Below are 25210 nucleotides of genomic sequence, written 5' to 3'. Positions count from 1 at the left end.
TGTGAGATTGTGTTAGAGACTTTTGTTCTTTCCTTGATTCGCATAATTGCGATAATCACACTGGGAAAACGGAAAACATCAACAGACAATCATATCCTCAGTGTTTTGACTTCAGATTTCTAAACCGCTATCGAGTAGTAATGCAGCCACAATGTTCAAGGCTATTCTTCCACTTAGCCAATCCTACACCCTTTATGCTAATTAAAAGGTCTTCATTTTGTAATGTGTCATTTGTTAAGAAAATCTGTGGGCTCTGATCCTGAGAGTGGAAGCCACAGAATATGGACGTTTTGGCAAAACTCTAATTCAGAAAAAAACATTTCTTTCGTATGCTTGAATCTTGTTTCACTAAATAATAATGCGATTTGACTGCATCATGTTCAATCTCTACCTACTTCAAGTAAAAACAAGCCAATGATGTGGCTAATGGCTCAGTGCATAAATATCATTCAGATACTGGTCAAGAGCTTCAGCAAACGTTCACATCAAACACCAGAAAGGTGAAGAAAATGTGATTTTTGACCCTGGCATGGTTATTATTGCCAAATTTCCCAGTGACCTATAACACATTCAGCTTTAAAAGACTGTAAAAACATCTAGTACTGATTTAAAAAAAAAGTGTTCAAGCTCCCCAACAATTATATCAATGGTATGACAGAAGATTATTCTTATTCTTCTTATATTATGCTGCTTTTAAAGTCTTCTGATCTTAGAACAAAACACGGTGATCTAATCTCACTATACCACCTCGTCACCTTCAGTAAAAAATCACAACCTCAAATGGAAAAAAAACCTTCATCCGTCCCATTGCTTATTTTCTCCTTCTTTATCTAGACATAAAAGAAAAAAAACAATAGCTGAGATCATTTCTCCTGATTGAGCAAGAACGAGGTCACAGTGATCTGAGCTCAGCCAAGACACTTTGCCTTAATGTCTTTAAGTGCTTCTGGGCAAAATATCCAAATACAGGTTCTCATCTGAAACACTGCAGTGACCTAAAGGGAAGTAGGAAGTGAGTGTCAGAAACAGAAAGAAGAGAAATGAGGAAGAAAAACTGTGCCTGGCTTCATGCAGGCAGAAGAAATGATACTTCCGTATCCTCGAATGAAATGGGTTTCGACATCATCGAAACGTCACCAGTATCTAAGAAGCAGCACTGTGGAGAGAGAACGTACCGTCTACACTGGATATGAGTGATATCTTATAGATTTAAAGATGCGATTAGATAACCATGGAGTATATGCGCATTTATTATAAGAATGATAATACATAGCTATGTATTTAGCTCTATGTATGTTATCATTGGTGTAAATGTACAAAGGGGTTTATATATCAAGTGCACCACTAACATGTGCTTATTAACTAGCCTGATCTATTTTTACGTTGTTGTTTTTATTTCTTCCAATTCCAAAATGTACATAATGTAAGTTCTTAAAGATGGAAACCCGTGCAAATGCTGAATCAGCAACTACTTGAGAAAGAATACCAAGTCAGAAAATCCATACACTACAATAACAGTAACATCTAAACAACATCTATACAACGTTAAACTGGAATTTACATTCATCATGTATGAGAATTACAAATGACCACTTTTTAAACACAAGGATTGCGGAAATAATCTGAATTGGCTTACTATTGGCACTCTAAAGTGAGCAAACGGCATTTATTTATTTCATTCGGTTTTATTTTACATTCAATCTTTTCATTTTCCAATCTCCATTGTCCAAAAAAAGCAACTTTCTGGGTGTATGTGTAGAATAAAAAGCAGAAGACCCGAAAAAGACCAACTCGGACAATTCCATTTCCATTCAGCGATCACGTACCGATCCTGATGATACCCAAGTCACTGAAGATTCAGATAACATTTTTCTACGTTTATATATTCAGAATATAGCCAAAAACACCACCACATTACTATCATCAGAGTTGCTGCCGCATACCTTGGCTGTGGTCCTGCTCGTCATAAGGCAGATCTTCAAGGAGATCCTGAGCGTTGGCGCTGAGGTCGACCAGGTCATCATCACTGCTTCCACTGCTGTAGTTGTCATTGTAAAAGCCACTGGTCTCCATCTTTTCTTCTTACACACCAAAAACAAACATAATTAACCACATAAACACTGTGTAACCTAAAACAGTGTGTTCCAAAGTACAGAGCGTTGGAGAATTTGGTGAGTCCGAGATCTAAATGACCACCGGAAATGGAATGTGCTCAACCTACATTATATAAACCAAGGAATCAAGCAAATGCCCATGTTATATGTTATATACATTTCTACAAAACGTATATAGACTTGAACAAAAAACATGAGGTAGGAGTTTATATTATATAGCAATGCACTAAAACATGTGATAAAGTCATGCACTTTTAGTTCCACCATTACAAGCAGTCCTGAATATACTTTTTTTTCCAGCCTCGTACACACTCTGAACTGACTCACACACACTCACACACACACACACACACAAAAATTATTCTGTTGCATAAAAAAAAAACTTCACCCCAAGATACATAAAAGTGCTTGGATATTCTCTTTATTCCTGCGTGGAATTAACAGATGTGTGGTCCTCTGTAAAAACAGTCAAGTCCATAATAAATAAATAAATAAATAAATAAATAAAACACAAGTCATATCAGAGCATTAACTCGAAAATCCAGCAAACTGTGGACTGGAGGTGCTTAAAGCTTGATGCTTGGTGTGAAAGTAAATGACTAAAGCGCTGCTGCATCACGATCAGTAGAGATGAAACATGGGTCAAATAACACCTGAACTCCATGCAGCAGGCAGTTAAACGACTCTGTGCGTAATTTAGGAACCTGAACAATCTAATCTGCTGATGACAAAAAAAAGAAAGTCAAAAAAAAAAAAGCCATGCGTTGATTTACAGACATGCAGTTCAGAGTGGATGTTACTTCTTGGAAGAGTTGAACAGAGGTTCATTATAGTAGACGCTTCTACCTGGAGGCAGATTATTACACGTTTAAAGGGCATGAGGATGAAGTTACGTTGGGCAGTGAAACAGAGGAACCATCATGACTTCAGAGAATAAACGTTGTACAAGAAGAAGCTGGAGTTTCTATTAGAAAGAGGGTTTTTTTGTACGTACCTTCTTTCTGGAGAAGTCACACAATCACTGAGACAGACATATAAATGTAAAAAAAAAATATAAAAAATAGTCCTGTGACACGGATCTGTGGTGTGTGTGAGTGCGCGCGCTGATGAGCCACTAATCCTCTTCCCTGTTGACAGTTCCTCCACTAGCGCACTGAAAACATATGGAAGTGTCTCATTTTCATCTCTGCTGCTTCCTTCACTTCAGCAGGCAAGCGGAAGCAGCAGTACCGCTGCCCCACGTGTTATCCAGCCCCACTGCAGGTAACACACAACACACACACACACACACACACACATAGACACACACTAACTAGGACTAAGTAGCACCGCACTAAAACTTCCTTCCTGACAGCTTCAGCAGTCTGGCCGCGTCCAAAAATCATCTTCTGTCCAAAACAGAGTGCACTTCATAGTAGAGTACAGATGCCCGATGTGGTTGCACGTAGGGAAGCCATTTGGATTTCAGTTAGTGTTCCGTCCCAATCCGCATACTAGCTGTCTACAAGAAGTGTAGACTACACGGTAAAATAGTGTAAGATAACTGCACAAGTGAGCACCCTAGAGTGAGATTTGAAACGCGTCCTGTGTTAAAGAGCTGACTTGTTTTGCGTTTTTTTTTTTTTTTGATGGATTCTTTTAATCCAGTTAATCTAAATTAACTAGGATGTAAACTATAATTCTGTATAATATTAAAATGTAGTTATTTGGCCTGAAATTAATGATCAAATAAACGCATAAATCAATAATCAATAAAAAAGTCACAATTTTCTTTATCTTTACTTTTGTATTTGTTCCCTAAATCTGTTAAAGTAGCATTATTAATATATTTTTTATAATTATATATACCAATGCTAGTTTTTTTTTTTTTTTTTACATTATTTGCATACATCTCTGCTGCAGAAAAGTTTCCCAGACCTTCTTTGTTGAAGTCTATTGACATGTGAATGCTCAAACCAACATCACCATGTTTACTAAAAAACAACACAACCTATAATTTAACTTTTAACACAAAGCTGGTGATTTCTGCATTTGATTCCTCAGTGGGTTTAAAGAGAAATCACACACTTCAAGGTGTGTAAACTTACATTTACACACCATTTACAGTGGTGTGAAAAAGTGTTGTCCTGATTTCCTTTGGTTTTTTTTGCAATTTTTTCACACTTTAATGTTTTAGATCATCAAACTAAATTAAATATTAGTAAAAGATAACACAAGTGAACACAACATGCAGTTCTTAAATGAAGGTTTTTATTATCGAGGGAAAACAAATTCCAATGTGGCTGAATTACAAGAATTCTGTATAGATGAGTGGAGCAAAATTCCTCCACAGTGCTGTAACAGACTCAGTGCAAGTTATTGCAAACGCTTGATTGCGATTGTTGCTGCTAAGGGTGGTCCGACCCGTTATTAGGCTTAGGGGGCAAACACTTTTTCACACAGGGCCATGTAGTTTTAGATTTTGTTTTCCCTCAATAATAAAAACCTTAATTTAAAAACATGTGTTCACTTGTGTTATCTTTCACTAATATTTTAATTAGTTTGATGATCTGAAACATTAAAGTGTGACAAACAGGAAACACTTTTTCACACCCCCCAACAACAAAAAATCCCAGGTTTGAAATCATGATGAAGTACCCATGAGCACTGACTGAGAGGCAGGAGGCATGTGTTGTGTGGTTTACTTTATTTCATGATCATTTTCCGTTTTTTATGACAGATGTTGGCCCCGTGCTGTACAGAGGTAAAACATTCAGAGTACATTACAGAGGCACAGTACCATTAGCTTACAATCATGTACATATATCTCTTTATTGACTATTATTAACAATATAGTCATCGGTTTAGTATTTTCCACACTCCAGTGAGAACACCTTGTTTACAGACACTCCTAAATCTGATATACTGTATATATATATATATATATATTATATTAAGCATATATCAAAAATCTAACTTTAATTAAAGTGGCTTACTCACTAGTCTCTAAGGCTGAGGACTAGTACAGATAGGAGGAAATTGCATCATCTATAGGCTCTCATACACACTAGCATACATGGTCTCTCTCACACACACACACACACACACACACACACACAGACACACACACACACACACACAGACACGCAAACTAAGGCAGCTTTCTTAGCGTGCTGTGAAGCAGATAAAAGTCCAGGGGCAAAAGACAGGATAATGTGATGATATGCAGAGGTGCCACACTACTATGCCTTTTTTGTGAGATTTACATGTATATTATGAACAACAACCGAGCTTTAATGAGAGAATGCAAGTCGATGTGTTGTGAATAATGAACAGCGTCTATTAATATGAAAAAAACATGTTAAAACACTTCAGACACGACACACCAAATCATGCAGGGATATCAGAATGAGTCCAAGCAAGTAACAGTTATCCATGTGGCTGAATGTGAAACGCAGAAAGACAGACCTTCAGTTTGACCTGCTCTATACAGTACGTCACAGTGGGTCCACGTGAATTCTCCTTCACTGGGTTGTTCTTTGGTTAACGTGAAGGAGACAAACTAGACGGACCACAATGATACTTTCTAACTATTGAATGTTTAGCGTTCTGTTCCCGGACGGATTGTAGTTTATTAGCTAACATGAATAAAATGGTCCTTTCTTGTGTCGTTAAACACCGCACAGTAAGCAGGAAGTTATCTTCTGAGGCCAGGGGACCAGATTTCAAAGGACAGGAAGACATTTGTTATACAATCAAACAATGCTAGAATCACGTAGACACATCTCCACAACCACAATGCAGAAATCAACTAAATGTGAGAACAACTCCAGTGAAAAGAGATTCTGAATGCCGAGTAGCTGCCTAGCGAGGGTCATCTGGAGCGGGGATCTTCTCCAAACTCGGCTCCACACCCCAAATCTCACGAGCGTACTGAGAAATGGTCCTGTCACTGGAGAACTTGCCACAGCAGGCAATGTTGTGGATCACCATCTTGGTCCATTCCTTAGTGTTCTGTTCAGAGTGTACAATTAGATCAGCTTTAAATGTATACTGATATTTATATATAAACCCAGACAAGCCTAGACACTGACAGAAAGACAACAGACCGCATACCACAAGTCTGTAAGATAATCTCCCTCGCTTCTGGATATATATTTTTTGCACAGACAAATATTATATTTTAGGTTGTTAAGTACATACATGGAACCAATCACTGTTCTAAATTTCAAGGTGCATTTGATACACTGGAGACAAGGTTCCTCCATGTGGTATTATTTCTAAAAGTGTATTCCATTTCTATCTGCTTGTATTTAGAGCAGTGGTTGATTCGTTTTTTTTTTAGTTTTTTTTATTAATGCTGTGCACGTACCTTGTACAGAGCGTTAACTCGCTCCTGGCATTTAATGTATTCCTCATAGTCAGCGAATACTTTAAACCTGCAAAATGGAAGCGCAGGGAACACAGACAACCCTGTTATGGCCATTCAACAAATCATTTTCATGTGACAAGAACAGGGAGAAGAAGTTTGAAAATTGATAATGATGATCGTAAATGAATGAACATGCCAGGGCTTGCGTCTAAAATACAGTATCGTGTTAGTCACTCCCAGTCATAAGCATACAACATGATTATTCTAAGCCTCTTCTCGTGTAACAACGGTGTCTTGTTTCTGGCCGAGGAGGAGGAATTTCTTACCTGTCATTATTCATGAGCATGTTGACGATGTCTTTAAAGAGGTCTGGCTGACTGGGGCTGAAGAATCCTCCAGAAATTTGATCAATGGCTTGCTTGAGCTCTGGGATGCGGTTGTAATACTCAGCAGCATTGTACCTGGGAAACACAATTGTATTAGAAAATTATGCAATGAATATTGCATTCAGGGCAAATTCTGCTGTATTTATAAATATCTTTTATCTATGAGTCACGTTTCTATGAGAACATTTTTTGCAAAATGGGATAAAACCAGAATGGGAAGATCTTTTCACGACAATGTGATGTTCAGGCTAATGCACAGAATTTACAGTTTGAATAATTGATCACAGTTAGGAAATGTACAGTATCACTGCTTGTGCACACTGTTTAATAAACTGATTTAAAACAAAGGCCATACCTTCTTCACTAAGACTGAGGAGTATAGAGAGAACTTTTAGTTCAGTAAAATTGACAAGTACATAGGTTATGACTCCTTTACTGAGAGAAACATGTACAGAGGCCCCATCCCCTTCACTGAGAGTTCCTATTACAGAGACCATGTTTTCTTCACTGACAAGTTGTCAGACTTTAGTAAAGCAGAAACGCCTGTATACACACAATCATCCTTTCCTCCTATGCACTGTGACTTGTTTGAGTATGTCTTACTCATGAAGGGGTTGACATTAACTTCCCAGACTTATAAACCACATTTTACCCTTTTTTATCCATGGCTTCGACATCGTCTACTCTCATGCCAAAGATGAAAAGGTTTTCCTCTCCAGCCTCCTCTGCCATCTCCACATTGGCTCCATCCATAGTGCCAATGGTTAGAGCGCCGTTCAACATGAACTTCATATTTCCTGTTCCAGAAGCTTCTGTTCCAGCAGTGGAGATTTGCTCAGACAGGTCAGCTGCTGGGATGGCTAGACAGAGGAAGTACAGAAGCAAAAGACAAGGCAAGAAGAAAGGAGTGGTAAATTAACTGTGGGACATTCGAAACGTAAACATTCTGAAGTTATAGTAAAACCCACACCTTTCTCAGCCAACGTAACCCTGTAGTTCTCCAAGAAGATGACTTTAAGGCGGTCTCCCACCACAGGGTCATTATTCACCACCTCACCAATAGATGTGATGAGCTTAATGATCATCTTGGCCATGTGGTAGCCAGGAGCAGCCTGGTGTAAAATGCAGAATACATTATTTATTAACATGGAACCTCTGACTATTTAATTCAGTCTGCTATTGAGAGAAAAAAAATGTTAATCTAATTGAGCCACATACACAACAACAACAAAAAAAAAAAACAAGCAAAATACTCCTACCTTTCCTCCAATCATAATTGTCCTGGGTGTCCAGGCCTTGTTGGGTTCCTTCCTGATGCCTGCGTGGTGACACATTGGTGTTATTTAAGCTCTGAAACAAGGTTTAGTTGATTAAAATGTTTAGTGGTGTGAAATGCAGGCAAAACTAATTAATCTCAATGAATATACCCACTATTAGGCTTGTTTAATGTTTTTTTTTTTTTTTTTTTTTTTTTACGAATGGGAAGAAAAAATATTATAAATTTAATATAATGTTCCTGCCAGTCTGGTGGAAGACGTCACATACAAAATTAAATACAGTAATCCCCCGTTTATCCCCCCACATTCCAAAACCGCCCACGATAAATGAAAAACCGCCATAAACCGACGCCACCCCAAAAATTTCATATTTTTATAGTTTAAACCGTAAATCATCCTCCCACACACTTTAAACACACACAAAAAACATTTGCAAGAATATTGCGAGATGAATTTTGTGTAAATTCGTAGAAATTCAGTTCACTGTATCACATTTATAGTGTGTACATGTACTGTACAGTGTTAACATTTTACCTTATTTTATAATTAATAATTCTATTTTTATTAATACATTTAATTTTTTTCAACATGAAACTCCAGTTTTTTGGTCTATAGTGCTATCCGTGAGAGACGGGGAAAATCAGCGAAACAAATTAGTTATGTGGCAAAAGCAATTCCGCGATAAACCGGGGGCACGAGATTCGCGGTAAAGCGGGGGGATTACTGTATTAGGCAGGAAAGAACTCTAAATACAGACAGAGCAGATAAGCGAGAGTGAGAGAAAGATTTCGCTTTTTGTTGAACAGATAAGACACATTTTTTCTATAATTTGGTTGGAAGCTGATCAATAATCAACATTCACTTTATATAACTTGTGAAGATGTTGAGACTGATGAGAGGTTTTTTTTTATACATTTTTATATTTCATAACTGTCTTCCATTTGCTAGATTTGTTGTCAAATGGCATAGAGGGGCAGATCTACTTTGTACTTATATAACATATGACTAATATTCTCCTTGTGGATGAATTGACATCTGCATTTTTTTCATAAATGCCCTTTAAATTGACACTCAAGACACATGAGGTGTTAAAGTATTGGTTACAGGAGAGAAGGTAAGGTTACAAATATGAGGTTACATACATATATACGTATTAGTTTACATACATTGGTCATTTAAATAATGAATCCTTATACTTGTTAGAGTAAATATTAGAGAAATTAAATAGCTAAATATTTTTATATATGGCAAACATTATTTACAAATTTTCTTCCGGAATATTGTCATGTCACAGTGAGGTAAGTCTACACATATTCATTTTACAATGTGTTGTATGAAATGGTGTAATTACGGTTGTAGTAATTGATGATGTGCAGGCAGTTCATCAGCTGCCTCTTGTACTCGTGGATCCTCTTCACTTGAATATCAAACATAGAGTTCGGGTTGATTTTCACCTTATAATAGTCTTCAAGATATGCGGAAAATTTCATTTTGTTCTCCTGCAAATATTAAGAAGGCCAATAATTAAAACAGTGCTATGTGAGGTAAAAGTTCCTCAGAAAAGCAACTTAATGACTATATTTTGCTAATATATATAAGCTATATTTTAATAAGAATGCTGTGGGTTTTCTACTAGAAGTATAAATTCCCAATTTTACTATACCTATACATTTATATAGGCCAATGGTGGCTCAACAGAGGGTCTGTGCTAGGTCATACCACCACTGCTGGGCTCTTAAACAAGGCACGTTACCCTATCTGCCTCAAGAATGCCATATCATGGAAGTCCGAGCCATCTTTCTAACAAGTTTAAATATGCAAAAAATAATCTGTGCTGTAACTTGTATGCGATAATTACATTTTGTTCTTGTATCAGACTAGTCTGATACAGGAACCTGATTTAAAGAAAAAAAGTGTCATAAAAATTTGAAGGATTCAGCACGTACACAAAAAATACTATTCAAAATTTGCTGATAGGCGATGTTTTCCACATCTTCTGTGTCTCAGTACAGACTATACAGAGGGTGAGCATGAGTCGTCTCCTCACCTGTTTGATCTTGGCAACGTCTCGGATGAAGGAGTCATCATCCACAAACTCCAGGAGTTTCTTCAGCTGATCCAGATCACGAATATAGTCCTCACCGATGCGCTAAAGTGTTGTACAAGCATTTATCTCCTGATTCCAGTTACAAGATATTGTAGATACTGATCTAATAATCTTGTGAAACACTATACAAAAAATGGGAAAACTCTTTACATGGTGAAATGTTCTGCTTTAACCATAGAATTTGAACATCCCATTCAATTTGTAATCTCCATCTGCTGTTATATTATCCTCAACTCCTATGGGAAGATGTTCCACTAGATTTCAGAGTGGGCTTGTGGAGATTTGTGCTCATTCAGCCATAAAGGCATTAATAAAGTCAGGTACTGAGGTAGGTAAGGTTTCAACCCAAAAGTGTTAAATATTGTTGAGGTTAGAGCACTGTAGCAGGAAGATCTTCCTCTCCAACAGATGTAAACTATATCGTCATGAATCTGGCTTTGTGAACAGGGGCATTGTCATGCTGAAACAAATTTGGGTCTCCTAGTTCAAGTGAAGGTAAAAAATCTAATTCCATGTCATCTGCATGAATGTTTCTTTTTTGTTTCTTCTTTTTTTATGGACAGAAATGGGCAGAAACTCAATTTAGAATTTAGCCGATGGATTTTCCCAGACCACCTTATCCTCTTATAAAAGCACTGTGCTGAAAGTGGGGCAGAGTTTTCTTCTTGTAATCCTCTGCAGTATCATCTGTCACACACTCATTATGTAGATCATTCATGTGTTTATTTTTGGCACCTCTCACCTCAGCAATGACTTCCGCCAGCCCAGGGTTGCACATGACCAACCAGCGGCGAGGAGTAATGCCGTTGGTCTTGTTTTGGAACTTCTGTGGGTCCAGTTCATAAAAGTCTTTGAACCTGGATACAAAACGCTGTTTTTTAGGACTGGATACTTAACTAGATATACTTTATAACAAATAATCCAGCATACTGTAGAGGCAAATTAAGGTCTTTATTTATTTCAGCTTCATATTTAAGTATTTCAGGATTTCTGCAAGCTCCTTAGTAAGTCATTACCAATTTTAAAATCTTCTTAACCCATGTACAGCTGCTAAATCCAATCCTGCATGTAGTGTTTAACACTTACACTGTGTTTTTGATGATTTCCGAGTGGATTCGAGCCACGCCGTTCACAGCATGAGCGCCAACGATGCACATATGAGCCATGTTGATCTTCTTCAGGCCTCCTTCTTCAATCAGAGACATGCGCCTCAGACGGTCGCTATCGCCAGGGAATATAGTGGAGATTCTCTACAATAAGAGAGAGACAAGTTAAAGCGATAGATATACTAATTTACTGCTCAAATCAGTGGGATTACAAGAATAATTTAAAGGACGACTTTCAGCATCAGATAGAAGTTAATCCTAAACACACATTCACATTCTGAATAAGGAACAAAAATGTTTGACATCTTTCAAGCTCACAGACTAGAAGGACCTGGAAAACATTACACAAGCATATAGCATAGTTACTGCTTTAACAGTGCCAAAATAATTAGATTTTTTTTTGGAAAAAACATAAAATATATATTATCCTTTAAGTCACCCGTGACCACGTTTATATTTTTGTGGTTAGGCCCATTGCTTCTCAGCATTTTTTTATATTTATCAACCTTTAACTTAGAAACTTAGAAAAGTTTATTAGAGGGACAGCACATGTAGGACGTTTTGGAGACAAGGTGAGGGAGGTGAGATTGAGATGGTTTGGACATGTGCAGAGGAGGGACATGGGGTATATTGGTAGGAGAATGCTGAGGATGGAGCTGCCAGGAAGGAGGAAAAGAGGAAGGCCAAGGAGGAGGTTTATGGATGTGGTGAGGGAAGACATGCAGGTAGTTGGTTTAAAAGAGAACTGGGGGGTATGGAGACGGATGATCCGCTGTGGCGACCCTTAATGGGAGACGGCGAAAGAAGATCAACCTTAAACAATTTTTCGATACAAAAACTCTACCCTGAAAATGATGTGCAATTTATAGACTATACCTACTGACTGCTTTCATTCAGTGCATACTTTACATACACAATATGGACAAAAGTCCATAAGATTCCATAAGACTCATATGTGTTTCCTGAACATCCCATTCCACATTTAGTCCCCATTTTCTGTGGCAATTATCTCCATTCTTCAGGGGAGATGATACACTAGATCTAAGAGTAGTTATGGAGATTTGTGCTCATTCAGCCACAAGGACATTAGTAAAGTCAGGCACAGATGCAGGGTGAGGAGCCCTAGGGGCAGTCAGAGCTCTAATTCCAGTCGAACCACAGCTTTATGAGGGGAAAATTAAATGCTACTGCATCCAAAGATATCCTATAAAACTGTGATTAAAACTTAGTGGTAACAGTTTGGGGAAAACACACATATGGCTTAAAAATTCAGATCTCCCAATACTTTTGTCTATATAGTGTATTTTATGCCAATATTTCCATGATTTACCGTAAAAATGGAAAAAAATCAAACTGAATAATATTTTACTAGAGGAAAAAAAGACCCCTATTCCACCTAGTTGCTCCATATGATTTAAATATCGGGACATCCAGCTATGGGGGTTTTCAGATGCACATGAAAATGCAAAACGCACCATGTGATGTGGAATGACACACAAAATTGATGTTACTGATGTGTAAATACAGCCATCTCTGCAAACCACACACTAGACAAGCAACAAGACTGCCAATACATCGTCATACCATTCATTGTCCATCTGAGTTTTAAAAAAATAAATACGCCCATAAAAATGATTTGATGCAGAAAAAAATATTGTGCGTAAACAATATAAATATAAGACTCCTCATTAATACATTTGCAGAACCGTGACCCAGAGTTACATTTTATAGTTTCTTGGTCTTCGTGAAGCTGCTTGTTAAGGTATGCTCTCTAATCTCCTGTGGTTTTCCAGGAACAGGTGTCCCCTTCACTTATTTGCATACAGGTGAAACCATTTGACTAATCATGTGACTTCTGATGGCAGTCAAACGCTTCTTTGGGGGTTACAAATAATTTTGTGAAGAATGTAACTATAGTGATTGTCCTTTTACTTTAATATTACGGGGTATTTTGTGTATATTGAAGACATGTACAGTTGGGTCCAAAATCTGAAACTGTACTAAAAACTTGTGCTACTCAAATTTAAGCAAAAAGTTTTAGAACATCAACTTTCCATACATTCAAGAGTTTACATACATATTAAAAAGATTTTGCACTGTTTCTGGGTCTCTATTTAAATGTTATCAACTGATATTGAGCATGTGAACTGCTGTATACACACATTGTATACTGACTAATACCATGGATTTCTATCTGTTTGTGACAGGGTTTGTTCACATCAGCAAAGCTAGGGTTTCTGTTTATCTGCATAATCTAAACAGCATACAGCACATTTGTATAAATGTGGCATACAAATATAAAACCACAAAACCATAGAAATACCAGGTGTAAACAGGCCCCAAATGTACCTATGATTCTGATAATACTTATATACAGTAGTATAGAATTTAATATAATAAACAGGATTTCTCAACTGACCTCCAGGTGGCGCTGGTTGATCTCGTAGATAATATCCAGGTGGCGAGGCAGGAGGTTCTGGAACAGGTCGACAGGCCAACGCTCCAGAGCTTCTGGAAGGACTGTGTGGTTAGTGTAGGCACAGGTACGCACAGTGATGTCCCATGCCTGCAAGAAAAGGGCATAAAATATGCAGTATTGTATTAAGTTGGGTATAAAACATGACAGGGGTTTGCTGTTATAAATAGAATTAACAATGAAGTATTGCATTTAGGCTAGCATTTGTTTGCTTCGTTTATTAATGAACAGTATGTCATACTTTTTATCCATTTATAGCTATGTTTAATGATGTGGCAGCATCTTGATATGTATGGCAGACATTCCAACACACACACACACCTCATTCTGCTAGAGTACTATCGTGGGTGATCACCTAAACCAAATCTTATTTAACACAGAAAAGTATAAACCCACTGCTGTGGTCATGACTATCCTCCGGCAGTAGAAGCAGCTGGATAGCAAAAACAGTGCTAGTGGTACCTCAAAAGTTACTGGAATCAAATAATGACTACTGACATACCAAAAGAGTTGAAAAGAAATGTTTTGAGTAAAGAAAAGAAAGATTCAAATCTGGTTTTACTGGCAAAAGAATACAGAGAGCATCAGGTTGCTTCCATCTCTTAAATTTCAACAAGAGCGTTTTCATAAAAACAAGGTCAAGCCACAGACATTTGAGACAACAAAGCTACAAATCAGCAGAGGGCAAAAAAACGACTCGCCATTGACCGGGATTAACGCCAACTCATTCGAATGTCACTCAACAACAAGTGACTTTCAAAAAGAATGGCAAATGGCAGCTGGGGTGAGGTGCAGAGCAAGGACGGTTTGAAACAGGCTCCTAGGGGCAGGGCTGAAGTCTTAAAAAGCTAGAAAAGAAGCCCTTCATCAATGAGAAGCAAGAAGGAGCCAAGCTGAGGTTTGCAAAAGACCATATGGATTGGACCTTAGTAGAGGATTGTAGTAGGGTCATCTTCTCTGTTAAGTACAACTTTGCTCAACATCTCATTGTTTAATGGTTAGACGGAGACCTGAAGAGACCTACAAGCCAAAGTGGCTTGAACCCACTGTAAAATTTGGTTTAAGATCGATGATGACCTGGGGGTCCTTCAGCAAGGCTGGAATCAGGCACATTTGACACATTTGTGGTTCACAGAAGAAAACTTGCTTCCTTTTGCTCTCACAATGTTACCCAACTCTGCAAATTGGATTTTGCAGCAGGAAAATGCACCATGCCACACAGTCAGATCAATCAAGGTGTGGATGGAGAACCACCACATCAAGGCCCTGTCATGACCTGCCCAATCTCCCAACCTTAACCCCATTGAAAACCTATGGAATGTGAGCATGAGGAAGATGAATGGTCACAAGCCATCAAACAAAGCCGGTTGCGTGAACCCTTCCATAAAAGATTGGTGGAGAGCATGTCAAGACGCATGGAAGCTGTGCTTGAACATCAATATTGATTTTTTTAACTCTTGCAAAGTTAAAACATTACTGTTGTATTGTTTAAATATAAATATCAACTTGATCTCTTTGCATTATTTGAGGTCTAAAAACTGCAGCTGTCATTTTCTGCAAATAAATGCTCTAAATGCCAATATGTTTATTTGGAATATACCTATTTACCTATGAATAGTAAACCCAGAGAAACTGATTATTTGGTAGTGGTCTCTTATTTTTTCCAGAGCTGTAAGCTTGAAAAAGTTCCCTGGAAAACCAATTTTATTTGTATTTTAATCTATTAAGAAAACAGTGTAATAGACATCAGCATACTATATCCCAGGACACTTTCTCCTCATCCAGCAGGATCCTCATCAGCTCAGGGATGGCGAGAGCTGGGTGTGTGTCATTCAGCTGGATGGCCACCTAAACAGCAAAACAAAGAATGACAGAATACAATCTCAACAAAGGAAATCCCATAGAAATATACTGCTTTATTACACTTAACTGAATTACGAGGACGCCTTACACTCTATGTGTTAGTAAAATGTTCTGTTCTTTCTTTTTCCTCATGCCCTTATCAATCATAACACATTCACACATGATTAGTCATTAGGTGTTGATATCTTGCTTGTTTTCTTATTAGTATATATTGAAGATTTTTAAAACCCTGTATGAGCATTTCTGATTACGCTTCAATGACTTCAAGGGGAAAAAACCAATGGAAATAGAAATCTAATAGTATTTATTGTCATTTTCGAAAAAAACGCTTACATCCTTAAATGTGAAAAACACTTTTATCCAGGGCAAAATACAATTACCACATTTATACAACTGAGGGATAAAAGCAACAACGTCAGCTTGGTGGTGTTGGGACTGGAACTCACAACTTTCCAGTCAGAAAAACAATTCAATTCAATTTATATTTAAATGACGTGTATTTATCCCCCATGAGCAAGCCTGGGACGACTGAATCGAGGAAAAACTCTCAGATGGTATGAGGAAGAAACCTTTAGGAGGAACCAGACTCAAGGTAGAACTTGTCCTCATTTGTGTGACACCACGAGTGTGATTATAAATCATTAAAACAACACAAACACTGGAGAGTGAGAAATATCATGATTGTGTGATTATGAGTAAAGACCTTTCTAAAATCTTACACAATCAGTTTTAGTGTAACCAGGTGCTCCTGAACAACTCATAAATTAGCTCAACATCTGAGATCATTATAGATTTAACACTATCGTTTGTAGATTATCCAACTTCTCTATGCCAGAGCCTTTAAATGTTCAATGATGGGAGAAACAGCAGATGTAGAAAGTTGTTTTGAGTATTAATTAAGAGGTTAATCCAGCTGGTACAACACCATGACCATTGAGTTACCACTTCCAACCAATAACTAGCATGTGTAATTATGAGAAAAAGACAGTAGTCAGTCCTTGAGCCAGGTAGTAAGCCAGGTATGCTTAATCCCTCTGTGTGGATTTAATATCAACTAAACATCATTACAGTCTCTTTGCTATTTGTCAGGATTTTGGACTATGACCACATCAGCCCCCTCCATGTCACATGTCCTTCACACATTACTGATCACCCAAACCTGTTCTGTGTTATCACTAATTCACACTCCTACTTCTGCTTTTTGAATGTCTCATTATCAAGCTTATCTCTTTGTCCTGTGTATGTGTCTTGTTCCACAGCCTTGCATGTAGTTTGCCTGTTTTATATTCAGTGTTTATAGTTATGTTTCTTGCTTTATTGATTGGTTGATGCTTTGTTACTTGTTTTCTCATTTCTGCACTTGTATTCGCCATCTTCTGTATTACGTGACATCGTATTTTTGTGTCCGTTTTTTTTTTTTTTAAACTGCTGCTATCTTACATATCGTGTTGACATCCAGAGCATTTGGTGAATCCTCACCTTTTCAGGTAACTTGGTCAGATCTGTGCGCACCAACTCTGTCGAGCCGAACTTAGACGCCTTGAAACGGCGGATGATGTCCTGGAGAGTAGCAGCTACCACAAAGTACTCCTGTTTGAGACGGAGCTCCTTCCCCTCAAAGAACTGCCAAAAACACACACACACACACACAAAGGAAACAAAAGCAAAGCCATCATTTACTAACATTCGCATGAACTTCAGTGAATATATATTACTTTATATTCCCGTTTCTTATTCTTTTAATGAATTGAATTGCTAAATTAAAACATTGAACTTACATTGTCATTAGGGTAGAGCACACGGGAAATATTCTCCGCCAGATTCCTGTCTAGAACAGCCTGGATGTAGCCGCCAACATTAACTGTTAAACACGGAGTGTATTATTGTGTTAAAAATATATAACCTTCAGATTCTATTATCCAAACTAGTATGTGTATATCATGATTTAAAATATACTTATGAATAAAAGCATCTAAATGAAGTGTTGATATTTAAAAGACATCAACAATAAATGGACAATATATTTAGTGATTTATGATGAAGGACTCACAGTCCTTGAGGTTAAATTCACAGGGAGCTTTTGCTGACCAGAGTCTCATGGTGTTAACAATGTTGTTTCTGTATCCAGGGACTGGAGTGTCATATGGCAGGGCCAGAACCACCTGTTCAAACAAACCGTCTATTGTTGAAAAGCAGATTCTTGCAGAACAAACACCAGTCGATTAATCCAAGATGATAATTATGGAACTTCAAAACACTTAAAAATTTGTGAAAAGAGGTTGAATAAAAATTCTAGTAGCTTTCCATAAACGTCACAGGTATAATAAACTATCCATATATTCAAATAATGTTGTAGTACATATATACAGTACAGACCAAAAGTTTGGACACACCTTCTCATTCAAAGAGTTTTCTTTATTTTCATGACTAGGAAAATTGTAGATTCACACTGAAGGCATCAAAACTGTGAATTAACACATGTGGAATTATATACATAACAAAAAAGTGTGAAACAACTGAAAATATGTCATATTGTAGGTTCTTCAAAGTAGCCACCTTTTGCTTTGATTACTGCTTTGCACACTCTTGGCATTCTCTTGATGAGCTTCAAGAGGGAGTCACCTGAAATGGTTTTTACTTCACAGGTGTGCCCTGTCAGGTTTAATAAGTGTTATTTCTTGCCTTATAAATGGGGTTGGGACCATCAGTTGTGTTGTGCAGAAGTCAGGTGGATACACAGCTGATAGTCCTACTGAATAGACTGTTAGAATTTGTATTATGGCAAGAAAAAAGCAGCTAAGCACAGAAAAACGAGTGGCCATCATTACTTTAAGAAATGAAGGTCAGTCAGTCCGAAAAATTGGGAAAACTTTGAAAGTGTCCCCAAGTGCAGTCACAAAAACCATCAAGCGCTATAAAGAAACTGGCTCACATGCGGACCGCTCCAGGAAAGAAAGCCCAAGAGTCACCTCTGCTGCGGAGGATAAGTTCATCCGAATCACCAGCCTCAGAATTCGCAGGTTAACAGCAGCTCAGATTAGAGACCAGGTCAATGGCACACGAGTTCTAGCAGCAGACACATCTCTACAACAACTGTTAAGAGGAGACTGTGTGAATCAGGCCTTCATGGTAGAATATCTGCTAGGAAACCACTGCTAAAGAAAGGCAACAAGCAGAAAAAACTTGTTTGGGCTAAAGAACACAAGGAATGGACATTAGACCAGTGGAAATCTGTGCTTTGGTCTGATGAGTCCAAATTTAAGATCTTTGGTTCCAACCACCGTGTCTTTGTGCGACGCAGAAAAGGTGAACGGATTGACTCTACATGCCTGGTTCCCACCGTGACGCATGGAGTAGGAGGTGTGATGGTGTGGGGGTGCTTTGCTGGTGACACTGTTGGGGATTTATTCAAAATTGAAGGCATACTGAACCAGGATGGCTACCACAGCATCTTGCAGCGGCATGCTATTCCATCCGGTTTGCGTTTAGTTGGACCATAATTTATTTTTCAACAGGACAATGACCCCAAAAACACCTCCAGGCTGTTTAAGGGCTATTTGACCAAGAAGGAGAGTGATGGGGTGCTGCGCCAGATGACCTGGCCTCCACAGTCACCGGACCTGAACCCAATCGAGATGGTTTAGGGGTGAGCTGGACCGCAGAGTGAAGGCAAAAGGGCCAACAAGTGCCAAGCATCTCTCGGGGAACTCCTTCAAGACTGTTGGAAGACCATTTCAGGTGACTACCTCTTGAAGCTCATCAAGAGAATGCCAAGAGTGTGCAAAGCAGTAATCAAAGCAAAAGGGGGCTACTTTGAAGAACCTACAATATGACATTTTTCAGTTGTTTCACACTTTTTTGTTATGTATATAATTCCATATATAATTCCACATGTGTTAATTCATAGTTTTGATGCCTTCAGTGTGAATCTACAATTTTCATAGTCATGAAAATAAAGAAAACTCTTTGAATGAGAAGGTGTGTCCAAACTTTTGGTCTGTACTGTATATATATATATATATATATATATATATATATATATATATATATATATATATATATATATAATTTTTTTTTTTTTATCATTTTATTTATTTTATTTTATTATTTTTTTTATTAATGTATTAATTATATATGAACATGCATTACACTTTGTCTTTATTGTTGTTATAAGCTTACAGTGCATTCTGCTAGAAATGCCTTATAAACATGCTATAAACTGTCTTTTATTGTATTATTGCATATAATTACAATGTAAATATATATAAATATTTGTATTTAATGCAACATTTGTGCATGAGAACAAGCTTTGAATGTAATTAGTTATAAAATAGTTTATTTTGCATAACACCAGTTTGTATAGGCAGTCCAAACATACAAACGTCTGTCAGGTGGCACCGTATATACTGTATATATTCCACAAATTAGATACAGTGCTGCTACATTTGCATTTATGACATTTCACAGCTTGATGCTGCTGGGATTCACAACCTTCTGAGCAGAAGTCCAACATCTTAAAGACTGAGCCCTTGCCTACCTGGTCTACATAATATTGCAGAGCAGCAAAAAATTGATAGCCCCGAATTGCCTTATTAGCATCTTAATCTTAAAGTTAGCTGTGCTAAAGGTGAACCTACGTGTGCTGGTTTTGTTAGTTCAAATAGATAGAACTTTATATTCATTTTATAGCACAGGTACTCAGCATCGAAATGTATATTTATTTATTTAATTTTTTTTGGCTTGTTTTTTTATTTTGATTTAAATGATTTATAGTTTAATATCCTATGTTCAACATGTGTGTAAGACACATGTGGAGAAGTATGAGATACATTTACAATATATGTACATTGTATGTACAATGGTAGAAAAATTATACACTGATTAAACAAATGGCATACAGATATGCAAATCTAGGATATGCTGTGAATTCACAATTATATACAGTTATAATTATACAGGGAAGAGTTTATGACATTCATTTAGTCACTAAAGCATCATTACTAAACATGAGTGTTTATTCACCTAATAATACTAATACTTATTTAAATATGCGTCTTAAAGTCTATGAGTTTAAATGTAGTTTCAACATGAAATGCTTGTTTTCATAACAGAGTTTTCATATTTAAATAGTTATATATCTATTTAAGAGTGTGGAGTTAATTATGTGGAAGGGGGAAAGATTGTGAATGGTTTTACTGAGGTTATGAACTTAGTAGTAGGGAACTTAATAGTAGCCAGGAGCTCTACAAAATGGCACACTGCTCTTTTAAATGTTTCTAACAAGCTGGCTGGTTATTAGCATTATTAGCATGAGACACGTTTTAAGCAAAACAGGAATATTTAATGATCAGAACAGGACAAGTATTGATTATGTTGCTACCTGTGTGTCCACCCATTTGACTCCATCAGGGTGATGCTCCACTCGGCCGTAAAAGTGCACAGGGCGCATGTACTCGGGGCGGGCTTTCTCCCATGGGTTACCATAACGCAGCCAATCATCTGCCTCTTCAACCTGTCAGACATCAAATAAAGGAATGTGAAACTGCTAAATCAGAGGTCTAATAACCTTTGACAGTATATTACTGTTTATTCCCGCTCTTCCTGTCTCTCTCACACAGTCACTGACCTGCCAACCACTGGCAATTTTCTGGTTGAAAATGCCAAACTCGTAACGGATTCCATAACCATACGCTGCCAAGCCCAGAGATGCCATAGAGTCAAGGAAGCAAGCTATTGAGGATATACAGAAAAGAGAAGACAAATTTTTTTTCGTGCAGTTTCATGACAAACTGAATAATACTGCTCCTGATAATATTATTGAATAATATTGAAATCCAACCTGCCAAACGACCCAGGCCTCCATTACCCAGACCTGCATCCTCCTCGATGTCCTGCAGCTCCTCCATATCCAGCCCCAACTGCAGGGAAGATATATTTAAAGAAGCATAATCAGTTACATCAAAGATACCTTCCATCCTGAATTCCATTATTTCTTATTTTTCGAAAGGGCACACCCTTTACACATCATCCGGTTAAGCCTGCATCACAGTGCTCTCCAGTAGCGAAAAACTATTAGTTTATGTTGCAGATCTCACCTGGTACATGGCCTCGTCGCAGGCACCCTCCAGGGCCAAATTTACCATGGTGTTCTGCAGGGTGCGGCCCATGTAGAACTCCAGAGAGAGGTAGTAGACACGCTGAAGACGAGACAGACGGACAGTGTATATTTAGTATGAATATATTTAGTATTATATACAAGAGAGGCCGTTTTAAAGATGAAAGAGGCACGATTGAGATGGCTCGGTTATGTACAGGGTAGGGATGTGGGGTGTATGGGTAGAAGAATGCTAAGGATGGAGCCACCAGGCAGAAGAAACAAAGAGGAAGGCCAAGAAGCAGGTTTTTGGATGTGGTGATGAAAGACATGCAGGTGGTTAATTTTAAAGAGACAGATGTAGAGAACTGAGTGATATTGGGACAGATGATCTGCTATGGAGGTTTTTTTTTTTAACAATTTCCCATTTTTTTGCATTTACATTTACATTTACATTTATGGCATTTGGCAGACGCCCTTATCCAGAGCTTCTTACAACTGAGGTTAAGGGCCTTGCTCAAGGGCCCAGCTTGATGGGGGTGGGATTTGAACTTGTGACTTTCCAATCCAAAGTCCAATGCCTTAACCACTGAGCTCCCACCTCTCCCTAATGGTAAAAGAGTAAACATCTGAGTGTCATAAACATCTTGGTCTGTTTTCACTTTGGCTAACAGTATCCTAAATAAGCCACCATTTTCACTCTTATTTTTTACAAAAGAATTCAACAAGCAATTGGAAAAAGGTTTGTGTTCACTTCAGACAGCTTTCGAAACGCTTAGGTTGCCAGTAAGATCAGGCCTGCGAGGGTTAACTGCTCTGCTGCCGCACAGAGGTGTGTGTGATGAGTGCACAGTGTAGGTCAGTCGGGCCTGTGCGCTTCACAGTCCTTCACTGCAATCTGTCAGCAGGGGTTCTTTTCCTCTGTATCACCTCAGATTACACTCATGCGCTGTTACTGTCAGGAATGAAGTAGTGAGAACAACTGTGTGTGTGTGTGTGTGTGTGTGTGTGTGTGTGTGTGTGTGTGTGTGTGTGTGTGTGTGTGTGTGTGTGTGTGTGTGTGTGTGAAAGAGAGACCTGGCATTTGTGCTTGTGTATAAATAACTCCATTGGTGAGCCTCTGTAAAAGGTCTTACTGTCTTTGTGAAGAGGCCAGACATGCATCGTGAACAGTCCCACGCTTATACACACACCATAGTGAACACCATTACATGGCAGAGACTTCAGATGGTATTTTTTACCAAAGTGGACACCATTTCTTCAATATGCAAAAAATAGTCAGACGTTTTAGGATGCGAGCCACACCACAGCCATCCAGCTTAGGTTCTATTGTGAGAGATGCATTTCTTTGATTCTCTCTCAGGCCTTCCTTTCAGTCCATTACTGCACAAGCATCAATCCTCATAATGTTCTTATGTAACCGGTTGCCAGATTAGGTTTTTTCCCCCAAGCATCTCCATCCCATTTATACTCCATAACCAATCTACCTTTTCCAGAAGAATTCCTTTATAAATAATGTAAAAAAAAAAATATATATATATATATATATATATATATATATATATATATATATATATATATATATATATTCTTTTTTAATTCAGGGTAAATAAAATTTTACATTTGAGTTAAAGTTTTTGCTCTGCTGAACACGGGATTTCAATCTGGCAACACAGGGACAGCTGATATTTAATGAAAATGTAGTCGGAAGGGTATTAAATAAATGCATTTTTTTCCGACATTAAATACAACACACACACACACACACACACACACAATCAAAAGTCTTGCTATCCTTGAAATATGCTTCTACTAACATCCTGATGGTGTTGAATCGTGTTATAATTCATATATATTAGGTTTATATATTAAAAATAGAAGCCTATAATATACCCCAGTAATAAAAATGAGACTTCGGGCTCTTTTTTATTCATTAATGTTTTTTTTCTGTATGGGATCTATGAAGATCCTAACTAAATGTCACGACAAGGTCAAAGCTGTGTACGCTTATTTGGTCGCCACTAAGCTCTAAATGCACGGGAGCACACACACACACACACACACACACACACACACACGAAAAAAAAAAAAAAATATATATATATATATATATATATATATATATATATATATATATATATATAAATATGTCCTCAAACAGACACTGCGCAAAATGGCTACGTGCCGACCTGCACACTTGCATACTAAGGAGTAGGGACCAGTGGGAGTAATATGCGCGTTGCCATGGCTACCATGGCGCGTACTACGCAGTATGCGAGTGCGCGGTTCGGGACCGAAGGCGGAGGATCCGTGCGCTTACTTTCGGGTCGGTCTCGTAGTAGTGCTGCTGCGTCCTGATCCACCTGCCTACCAGGTGATCCCGCACGGTATTGGCCAGCGCCAGGTAGTAATCCCTTTTGGTGGCCACATTGCGGTCCTTGACCAGAGTAAAATGCAGGTGCCGGTTGAAGTTGGTCTTCAGGTCGGCGACGTTTTCCACCCCGGCCAAGCCGCGCACCGAGATCTGCTTCCTCCTGTCCTGGTCGCTCAGAGGCTTAGGCATGTTGACAAAGCGATGAGAGACTAGATTACAGAGAAGACACCGAGCTGCAAGGACACGACGCTTTTATTCTCTCTCTCGCTCTCTCTCTCTCTCTCTCTCGGCTGCTGCTGCAGAAGCATTCGGCTCCCTGAACCGACTCTTTTAAGAGAACCGACTCCCCCCCCCACATTGTATGTAATGTAATGTAATGTGTAATGTTTTTTTTTTTGTTTTTTTTTTATAAAGCAAACAAATGATTGGCAAAATTTTTACACATTCAGAAGCACCCTTGCAAAATTGACAATTGTTTTATTTTTATTATTTTTATACATGGATTTTATGCAACCGAATGCATATAAAAGCTAGTCTTTCGTTTAGAACAGACACAGTAAGATTTCTGAGAAATAACAACACAACAAAAACAAGCACAGGGTAAAAACCTGAAAATAGCCTAAACGATTTCTTTTCCGCTTAAGAAAGGAAATTGGTCATTTGGGGAGATAAAAATCATCTGTCTGCTCCCATTGAGTCAAAATAGTGATCCGAGTCACTGGAAAAGATCCAGAATTGACATCGCTCTATGCAGTGCGGGTCCGTTAGGTTATTGCGCTGCAGGGGGGGTTGCCAGATTGGGAGACTTTCCCCTTTAATACGTGACCTTGTGCTGGTATTTATTTCGCTCACAGGAAGTGGATGATGTCCGCCATATAGAACCACCCTGTAGGGAAGAGTGCAATAACCACCAGAATAAAATACCTTTTCGTTTTTTTATTTATTTTTTATTTTATTGACTTTCGCGGTCTGCATGGTGTTGATATATATATATATATATATATATATATATATATATATATATATATATATATATATATATATATATATATAAAGACTAAT

The 25210-nt window shown here is 38.0% G+C and overlaps 2 protein-coding genes across 5 annotated transcripts in view; both read right to left on the bottom strand.

The window, feature by feature from the left end:
* clcn5b (chloride channel, voltage-sensitive 5b) overlaps positions 1-3594 on the bottom strand; it is a 20578-nt gene extending 16984 nt beyond the window's left edge. Inside the window, exons 1-2 of one of the 4 annotated variants that reach the window (XM_083541445.1) lie at positions 3109-3594; positions 1944-2078 (exon numbers count right to left, since the gene is read on the bottom strand). In XM_083541445.1, coding sequence (XP_083397571.1) covers positions 1944-2073 — 130 coding nt within the window. In that variant the 5' untranslated portion in view covers positions 2074-2078; positions 3109-3594. Of the gene's footprint in view, positions 1-1943; positions 2082-3108 lie in introns of all 4 variants that reach the window. The other 3 variants (XM_083541444.1, XM_083541446.1, XM_083541447.1) reach the window with 3 other exon arrangements.
* Positions 3595-4785: 1191 nt separating this feature from the next.
* Positions 4786-24900, bottom strand: pygmb (phosphorylase, glycogen, muscle b). The gene is made up of 20 exons (XM_083541441.1): positions 24095-24900; positions 21776-21877; positions 21520-21598; positions 21307-21410; positions 21061-21192; positions 17731-17842; positions 17459-17541; positions 17160-17303; positions 15573-15665; positions 13761-13907; positions 11322-11485; positions 10978-11092; positions 10176-10277; positions 9480-9627; positions 8111-8169; positions 7822-7963; positions 7504-7711; positions 6792-6926; positions 6466-6532; positions 4786-6107 (listed from the first exon to the last, which is right to left on the bottom strand). Exons 1-20 carry the CDS (start codon positions 24335-24337, stop codon positions 5958-5960), a joined length of 2529 nt encoding a protein of 842 aa, XP_083397567.1. The 5' UTR covers positions 24338-24900; the 3' UTR covers positions 4786-5957.
* Between the last annotated feature and the right edge of the window lie 310 nt (positions 24901-25210).

This window comes from Silurus aristotelis, assembly GCF_946808225.1.
Source record: "Silurus aristotelis genome assembly, chromosome: 5".
Lineage (NCBI taxonomy): Eukaryota > Metazoa > Chordata > Actinopteri > Siluriformes > Siluridae > Silurus > Silurus aristotelis.
This window is presented reverse-complemented; position numbering and strand designations above follow the sequence as displayed.